General features: G+C 37.8%; 1 protein-coding gene across 1 annotated transcript; it reads left to right on the forward strand.

Annotated features, from left to right (window-relative positions):
- Positions 1-273: 273 nt before the first annotated feature.
- Positions 274-5,021, forward strand: LOC104989761 (lysozyme C, intestinal isozyme-like). Its single transcript, XM_010841549.1, is given in 4 exon segments — positions 274-409; positions 1,630-1,794; positions 3,736-3,811; positions 4,955-5,021. Coding segments are annotated over 4 exon segments (444 nt in total).
- The last annotated feature ends 5,164 nt before the right edge of the window (positions 5,022-10,185 follow it).

The raw sequence follows: 10,185 nt of genomic DNA on the forward strand, positions 1-10,185 counted from the left end.
TAGTTGCTCAAATTCAATAGTGCTAATCCCAGTTCTTCCTGAGCAGTATATTTCATTATTTTCTTGCAATTAACTCTTAGGACATCAGAATATCCCTCTGCAAACATACAGAACAAAACTTTTAGTGTCAGTGAAGTAATAAAACGTCCCTGCTTTCCACATGTCTCCAAGGGTGGAGCCCCCAAACTGATCAGAGAAGAGGGAACTGAAAAGATGTTAAATACCAAGTCCAGCTCACCCTGGTCAGCCTGGAGGTCTGGCTTCTCAGTCAACATGAAGGCTGTCCTTATTCTGGGGCTTCTCCTCCTTTCTGTCACTGTCCAGGGCAAGAAATTTGAGAGGTGTGAGCTTGCCAGAACTCTGAGAAGATATGGACTGGATGGCTATAAGGGAGTCAGCCTGGCAAATTGTAAGTTAACTCTTCTTCATCCTTTCAAACAGTTAGCCAGGTGTGGAACAGACACTAACAGAGGAAGAAGAAAGAGACTTTGAGTGAATGGGCCTTTTTATTTCTTGGCAGGTTTGCACATTTACAATGGTTAAAAACATCAAAGTTTCCTTTAGAATCAGATGTACCAGGTGAAGGAATGAGTCGTGGGAGGGTCAAATTCTACAGCATTCTAAGCATGCCAGATTCCCATATACTCCTCTAGTGCCACTAAATTTGCCAGCTGGCACATGAAGGCTGACTCTAAGATATATTTCAGAAGCTGGGATAGGTCTGTCAAGCCCTTGGTGTTTGACTCTACTCATTTCCAGTTTGGAACTCGTGTTCTGCAAGCCTAAGTAGGCAGTGTTGCTTTTTTTTTTTTTTTTTCATTTTTAATCCCCCTACCATGATGTTGAGCTTTTAAACAAAGTTTTTTAAAACTTACATTGAACTCTTAAAACAGGGACAGTAGGAACCTAATTCCCTCAATCAATATCTACATAAGGATCCCTGAAATGCAGCATGAAAATATATCTTATTGTTTTAACTCTCCATTAATTAATTTTCATTTTCTTCCACAGAATTAAAGATGTACCTTAAGGAAAAGTGGCTGTGTACTTTAGTCCGTATTTGTCAACGTCCTCACTGTATTTTTCAGATTGAATTCATATATTTCCCCTCCATAAGTTATTTTTGAACGAATGAGCAACTGGCTGGCTGGCTGGATGACATAGTCTTTCCTATTCTATGATTCTTGTTGTCTGGATTCTATTTTGATACCCAAATTCACCTTTAGGTATCATAAGAAATTTTCTTTCTCCTAGAAAATCCTTACTTTTTCTAATAAAGGTATTTTCCCATTAGCATATACATCTGCTGCTAATGACTCACCAACTCTGCTGCTTTTTCCACTCTAGGCTCAATCTTACCTAGGGATGGGAGCACGGGAAGGGTAATAGTAATAGAAGACACAGCTATTTTAATATTTTTGCAATATGTTATCTTATTTCATTAGTATTTTCAAATGTTTGGCTAACAAAAGAATTCTCTTAAGGGCCCTCAACACCAAGTGTTAAAATATTTACAAGTAAAATATATCTTTATGCTTCTGAAACAAATCATTAGTAAAATAGAATTGTGCTATGAAATATAAGGCATATGATGTTGCTGTTTATTACTAAAAATACATTTTTTTTCAGGAATGTGTTTGACCTATGGAGAAAGCCGTTATAACACACGAGTTACAAACTACAATCCTGGAAGCAAAAGCACTGATTATGGGATATTTCAGATCAACAGCAAATGGTGGTGTAATGATGGCAAAACCCCAAAAGCAGTTAATGGCTGTGGTGTATCCTGCAGTGGTAAGACAAGATAATGTTAAGTGATGGCACAGGTCCCATTTGGTGGTACCTATAAGAAGAGAGATTTAATACAAATGAAAAGGTCTTGAAGAGTTCATGAGGGACCTAGAAAAACTCCATCTTAACTTCTAGAAATGCTTTATTATCTACCTAAGTCCTTAAGTAAGAAATTAAACAGCTGGTATCATAAAAGGTTGCTGTTTGTTAACATACAAAAATTTTTGGAATGATCTATCACTTTATTATAACTGGACTTGTTGATGCTTTGTAAAGAGCAATGCTATTCCTCCTACTTACCTTGTTTGGGAAAGGTTTAGGGATAATCAGGTTGTATGTGCGTGTGTTTTAAATATATACTCCTTTGTTGGAAAATGAAAGAACTTTTGATTATGAAATATTTTAAATATGTGAACAATTTGAAACATTAGTATATCAACATAAATGTGTACTTTAACAGTATAATATGTGCTTTAGCAGTTGTTAACATTTTGTCATGTTTACTGCTTTTATGTATATATTATCCAGTTGGTGGTTTTTTGCTGAGTGATTTTCAAGTGAATTAGAAACATTATAACTTTCCATTTCTAAATTCTTTACTGTGCATCTCTAAAAACTACACTTCATATTTAATCACTATCATTCTAACAATTTAATATATGGATTTGTTTAATCAGAATGAAACAAATATTCTATTGAGTTCCTTTTCAAATTGAGATAACATATGCAATATTTAGGGCTTGCCAGGTGAGGCTAGTAGTAAAGAACCTGCCTGCCAGCGCAGGACACGTAAGAGACACGGGATTGATCCCTGGGTTGGGAAGATCCTCTGGAGGAGGGCATGGCAGCCCACTCCAGTATTCTTGCCTGAGAGAACCCCAACGGACAGAGGAGCCTGAGGGGCTACAGTCCATGGGGTCTCACAGAGTCGGACACGACTGAAGCTACTTAGCAAATATGTATTTGCTACATATTTATTGCATACATACAATATTTATTGCATAAAATATTGAGAAGTATTGCATACATACAATATTTATTGCATAAAATATTGAGAAGTATTGCATACAATATTTATTGCATACAATATTATTGCATAAAATATTGAGAAGTATTGCAAATTTGATATTGTTTAATTTTTAATATTAAAATTCCTAATAAAGAAGAGTAGTTTCTGGATATTCTTTTGTATTCAGTTAATTGTTAGGGTTTAAAAATTATTTTTTATTATATAATAATCTGTGGTCATTGAATAAAAATTCTTACTACCCAGAGATTTATGACCACTGGTAACTTTTGGTATCCACATCTTCTTTCAGGATATATATCACTCATGTACATGAATATAAAGCTGTATCGTGCACATTTGTACCCACAAACATGTAAGCAATGTGCTTCAACAAAAATGAAACTGAACTATATTTACCAGCTTACAATTTGCTCTTTACTGTAAAAAATAATTTTTTAACAAATATTAATCTTTATTATTTTTTCTGGATGAATAGAATTCTACTATATAAATATTCTAAAATTTATCAATCCAGCTCTTGTATTAACATATATATCTTGGGTACATATCTTATTATTTTTTTTGGAATAAATTTCCACTAGTAGAATTGCTGAGCAAAAAACTGCTAGACCAGGTTCTTCTGTTTGTTTTTGTTTGGTTTTCACAGTGTCCAGTGAAAAGAGAACCTTCTATCATATTTGTTAATAGTTCCAGAGCTTCCAATGACTTTGGCAAATGACAAACAAAATGCTTTATTTCATGCCAAGTGAGATGGAATGGAGAGAGTTTCTCCCAATATTCACAGATAAAGGGACTCTTAAAAAAATAATTTTAGTTGTTCTTTCCTCAGCCTAAGAGAATAAAGCTGGCTGAACCTAAAATTTACATGAAATTCCTGTGAGCACTCTCCTCATTTCTCACCACTTCTTTTTCAGCTATGCTGAAAGATGACATCACTCAAGCTGTAGCATGTGCAAAGACGATTGTCAGTCGGCAAGGCATTACAGCATGGTATGTTATTTTTTTGTTTTCCGTCCAGTGTTGTTGAGATATAATTGACACACAGCACTTCGTAAGTTTAAGGTGTACAGTATAAATGATTTATGTACACCCCAAAATGATTGTCACAGTAAGTTTAGTGAACACCCATGATCTCAATGGATAAAAAGTTGAAGAAACAGAAGAAAAAGTTTTGTGTGTGTGATGAAAAGCTTAGGATTTACACTCTGATCTATTCATTATATTATCATGTCGTACATTACATCCCTAGTGTTTGTTTATCTTATACCTGGAAGTCTGTAGTACTTTCCACTGCTTTCATCCCCCACCCCTCACGCCACCCACAATAGCCACCTCTGGTAACCATAAATCTCACCTCTTTTTCTATGAGCTGGTTTGTTTGTGTTTGAAGTATAAACTTCAAACTGCAACACTATGTAAGTTCCTTTTACAGAGCAAGGCATGTGTTAGGCTTTAAAAGGGAGACCTGCAGTCTTCCCTAGTAGTTTAGATTCTGTGCTTTCAATTCAGGAGGTGGGGGTCTGGTACCTGGTTGGGGAACCTAAGATACCAGAGGCCATGTGGTGCGGTTTTAAAAAAAAGGGTCGGGGGGAGTTTTACCCTACTGTTTTACAGTAGTTTTACCCTACTGTTATGAGACAGGTGAGGGAATATTCTCAAAGACCAAGGTATGCTACTGAGAACTGAAAATCTAAAAAATTAGATTTATGCTCAACAGTGTATTACATAGAAATAATCTACTTTAACCGATTCAGAATCTAATTCTTTTATTCCTCAATTTATTTTAAGGGCTTCTAGAGTTTTTAAGTTTCTACATACTCTACCAATTCTTGTCATATCTTGAAATTAATTTCGAAAGTAAGTAAATTTGGAACACGCTTTGCAGTTGTGTTGTGGACTACACAAGACTCAATATTTGTGTTCAGCATTCTGTGCTCTAGTGAAGGCTTGGGAGAGATGTGAACTCCTTGGTATACATGTCTCCAGTTAATAAATAGCAATACTTGGATCGATCTGTAGCCTGTATTTCATATATTGATAAACAATTTTGTTCTCCCAAAGGATCTGAAATATGTATAACACGATGAAGATATGTTTTAACCTTATTACCATGTATTTCATCTTTCTCTACAGGGTGGCGTGGAAAAACAAGTGTCGAAACCGAGATGTCAGCAGTTATATTCAGGGTTGCAAACTGTAACTCTGTTGTTTTCTTTCTTCTGCTCATTTGTCTCTTTTTCATATTAAGAAGTAATAGTTGAGTAAAATGTTATACTACCACTCTTTCAAACAAATAATGCTTTTACAGAAGCAGGAGCATGTGGTCTTTCTTCTAAGAGGCTTGATGTTTACCTCATATGCTAATTGTTTGATATTACTACAACATTTTTCAGGTTCTTAACAGAACTAATGCTGGTGAATATTTGTCTAAAACCTTAGTTAGCAAATGTATCTCTAGTACATTAAGTTCTTAATCAAAGAAATAACCCAGACTTAATTTTGAATGATACAAGTATTCCCCAATATTTAACACAAATATTACAAAAGAATATCTTTAAGTGAATTGATCTTGGGCAAAGTCCCACTGTGTAGGCATGTGAATTTTCATTTGTCCAGCCAAAAGGAGATGAATTTGACAGTTAGTCAAATGACTAACTATGAAAACAGCCTGAATTAAGAATTTTGTTTTCATACAATGTGGCCTTTGATTTAAATGTTTTTGTAGAAATGTTGCATTTACATAGCTTTAAAAATAAACTCACAATTTATACATCAACTTATTTTAGCCTTTGTAAAGAACTCATTATGCATCTTGCTGATTCTGGAACATAAAGAAGGATTAGACAAGCTAATGCTTTTCCTTAATTTTATTAACTTAGATTCACACTTTATGACAAATTCAGAGGTAGATGAGCTTGCAAGCATTGAATTAATTGCTATTAAATAGATGTGAAATTATGCAAACTGTAAAAAAATACAAACGTTTTCATTAAAAGCTTTGCAATTCATACCTTGTCTTTATTTGTTAAGAGCCATGTAATGTCTCTGAAGAAATACATATGTATATATTTGGGGAAAAAAATGATCTGACACTTAGTATTTCCTACATCTTCACCTGTAAAGAAACAGCTGGGTGTTGCTGCAAGAAATCCATAAGCATGCTGAGAGATCTCACTTAATATTTTAAATTAAAAAATTTTTTGGTGGTGCCACACAGCTTCTGGGACCTTAGTTCCCCAGCCAGGGCTTGTATTCACACCCTAAACAGTGAAAGCACAGAGTCCTAATCATGGGGCCACCAAGGAATTCCCCTCACCTTAAATTCATAAACATAAATCTCAAATGGGCACTCAAATCTGCTTGGTCATCATAGTCACTTCTCTGCAGTTCTTCTGTATTGGTGTCCCCACTCTTTAAAATGCTGTCACTATTTGCTTCTCCTCTCATTTCAAAGTCCTAACATACGTGCCCAACTACTGGGCTTCAACACACTCTGCTCTCAGTAGATGACCTGGCTTCACGTTACACTGACAGAACAGAAGCAACTCAGAAAATTCTCCCTTCATCCCCACCATAATAGAGCTCACATCTTTCCCTGGGCCCATCCCCACTTCGTTCCCATTTATCACTATGATGAAGGGCGTCTGCTCCTCCCAGTGGCAGTGTCTCAATATGCAGTCTTCATCACAGCCCTCTCCCTACTCCAGTTTAGGCTGAGGGTTTCCTGCATCCTGAGTTTCTCCTTCTTTGCTGGATCATCTCCATCACTGTACAGACTGCCCTGGTAAACTTGCTTCTTACAAAGAACTCTCTGTGAGCTCTACATAACCCTCCAACAGCAACATTTTTTATTTTCTTTAACAGCAACACTTCTGGGATGTTATCTATATTCACCCACTCCACATCCTCACCTCCGTTTCTCTTTGTGACTCTTCTCAATCTGACTGCTGTCCTTACTCAGCTGAAAACTGCTCCAGCCTGACCTTCCAGGACACCTTGAGACCAGTTCTACTGATCACCCGATTTCTGTTCATCCTACTTGATCTCTCCGCAGCATTTGACAGACTGAACCACTTCCTACTTTTAAAAACTTTTTCTTCCTCAGCTTCTCCTCATTTACATCCTGCTTCATTGATGCTTCCTTCACAGCCATTCTGGCTATTTCTCTGCTGACTGATATTTAAGGGTTAGAGTGCCCTAGGGCTCAAGCCTGTTATCATTTGATAGACATACTTTATTTATTCATTTATTTGTCTCTTCTAGCTGAAGTATAACATTAAAAATGAGTTTTTCTAACTTTTTGAAGACACTGAAATAATGTCAATTTTCCCCAAAATCTGCAAGTACATTACAGTCTTTTATGTTTTCTGAACACTTTGAGAATATACTGCCAAAATGGTGCCCAGTGGCTCTGATCCTTCAGTGTGTAACTCCTCAAAATATCATCCAAATCAGCAGGTGAACACTGACAAATTAGGACCACTTAATCATCAGATCCTATGCAATTTCATCAGTTGTCCCAAAAGATTTTCTTAATTAAAAAAATCAAGTGTTTTAGTCGGTGTTATGTTTCTCAGTTTCTTTCAGTCTAGATCCCTTTTTCATCTTTTGCATGACTTTTATGACTTTAACCCTTTTGAAGACCTCAACCACCTATGGTGTAAAACGGCATACGGCTTCTCTGATATTCTGTGGAGTAGATTAGGTTATGCACCTTTGGCAGGGATACCATAGAAGTGATTTTGTGTTCTTCCCATTGCATCCTTACAGGTGACATGCAGTTTTGAAATGTTCTATTACTGATGATGTACACATTGATCATTTGATCAAGGTGATGTCTGCAAGTCACCTCCACTGTGACGTATTTGGGACATGGTGAGGTACTTTGAGAAATTTTGTTCCTAATCAAAATTTCGATTTTTATATTCACTTATTATATCAGTATTATATCCCCAGTGGCTCAATGGTAAAGAATTCCCCTGCCAATACAGGAGACACATGAGACATGGGTTCGATCTCTGGGTCAAGATGAACCCTGGTAAAGGAAATGGCTACCCACTCCAGTATTCCTGCCAGTATAATCCCACAGACAGAGGAGCCTGAAGGGCTACAGTCCATGGGGTCACAGAGTCGGACACGACTAAGTGCACATGCAGGCATGACACATTATATCAGGATGGACCCTTGGCTTCCTACTTTATTCCAATTATAATGAGTCATAATCCATTCAGTTCAGTTCAGTTCATCTGTTCAGTCATGTCAACTCTTTGCTACCCCATAAACCACAGCACAGCAGGCCTCCCTGTCCTTCACGAACTCCCGGAGTCTACCCAAACTCATGTCCATTGAGTTGGTGATGTCATCCAGCCATCTCATCCTCTGTCGTGCCCTTCTCCTCCTGCCCTCAATCTTTCCCAGAATCAGGGTCTTTTCCAATGAGTCAGCTCTTCACATCAGGTGGCCAAAGTATTGGAGTCTCAGCTTCAGCATCAGTCCTTCCAATGAACACCCAGGACCGATCTCCTTTAGGTGGACTGGTTGGACCTCCTTGCAGTCCAAGGGACTCACAAGAGTCTTCTCCAACACCACAGTTCAAAAGCATCAATTCTTTGGCATTCAGCTTTCTTCACAGTCCAACTCTCACATCCATACATGACTACTGGAAAAACAATAGCCTTGACTAGATGGACCTTTGTTGGCAAAGGAATGTCTCTGCTTTTCAATATGCTGTCTAGGTTGGTCATAACTTTCCTTCCAAGGAGCAAGCGTCTTTTAATTTCATTGCTGCAATCGCCATCTGCAGTGACTTTGGAGCCCAGAAAAGTAAAGTCAGCCACTGTTTCCATTGTTTCCCCATCTATTTGCCATGAAGTGATAGGACCGGATGCCATGATCTTAGTTTACTGAATGTTGAGTTTTAAGCCAATTTCTTCACTTTCCTCTTTCACTTTCATCAAGTTCCTCTTCACTTTCTGCCATAACAGTGGTGTTATCTGCATATCTGAGGTTTTTGATATTTCTCCCGGAAATCTTGATTCCAGCTTGTGCTTCCTCCAGCCCAGCGTTTCTCATGATGTACTCTGCATATAAGTTAAATAAGTAGGGTGACAATATACAGCCTTGACGTACTCCTTTTCCTATTTAGAACCAGTCTGTTGTTCCATGTCCAGTTCTAACTGTTGCTTCCTGACCTGCATACAGGTTTCTCAAGATGCAGGTCAGGTGGTCTGGTATTCCCATCTCTTTCAGAATTTTCCACAGTTTATTGTGATTCACACAGTCAAAGGCTTTGGCATAGTCAATAAGGCAGAAATAGATGTTTTTCTGGAACTCTCTTGCTTTTTTGATGATCCAGTAGATGTTGGCATTTTGATCTCTGGTTCCTCTGCCTTTTCTAAAACCAGCTTGAACATCTGGAAGTTCACAGTTCATGTATTGCTGAAGCCTGGCTTGGAGAATTTTGAGCATTACTTTACTAGCGTGTGAGATGAGTGCAACTGTGCGGTAGTTTGAGCATTCTTTGGCATTGCCTTTCTTTGGGATTGGAATGAAAACTGACCTTTTCCAGTCCTGTGGCCTCTGCTGAGTTTTCCAAATTTGCTGGCATATTGAGTGCAGCACTTTCACAACATCATCTTTTAAGATTTGAAATAGTTCAACTGGAATTCTATCACCTCCACTATCTGCTATAATCCATTGCTGTTGTTTATTTTGATGTTCTCATTGTCCCTGGTTTGGCCAGGAGAGTCTCTGAAAGCTAACTTCTGTGTCATTGTCTGCCAGTGCAGGAAACATAGGGTTTGATCCCTGATCTAGAAAGGTTCCATTTGCTGCAACTAAGCCCATGCACCACAACTACTGAACCTGTGCTCTAGAGCCCAGCACCTGCAACTACGGAAGCCCATACACCCCAGAGCCAGTGCTCCACAACAAGAGAAGCCACCACAGTGAGAAGCCTGAGCACAACAGCTAGAGAATAGCCCCTGCTTGTTGCAATTGGAGAAAAACCCTAAGAGCGACAAAGACTAGCACAGCCCAAAATAAATATATAAAAATTAAAAATATATACATATTAAAAGGCAAAGACAAAAATAAAATTGGAGACATGTAGAGATGGGCTCAATAAAGGACAGAAATTGTATGGACCTAACAAAAGCAGAAGATATTAAGAAGAGGTGGCAAAAATACACAGAAGCACTGGACAAAAAGATCTTCACGACCCAGATAGTCACGATGGTGTGATCACTCACCTAGAGCCAGACATCCTGGAATGTGAAGTCAAGTGGGCCTTAGGAAGCATCACTACAAACAAAGCTAGTGAAACAGTAAATCCATCTGCCACTTCCCTTAATTCCTTAGCTTCT

Source organism: Bison bison, unplaced genomic scaffold (assembly GCF_000754665.1).
Source record: "Bison bison bison isolate TAMUID 2011002044 unplaced genomic scaffold, Bison_UMD1.0 scf7180017864163, whole genome shotgun sequence".
NCBI lineage: Eukaryota > Metazoa > Chordata > Mammalia > Artiodactyla > Bovidae > Bison > Bison bison.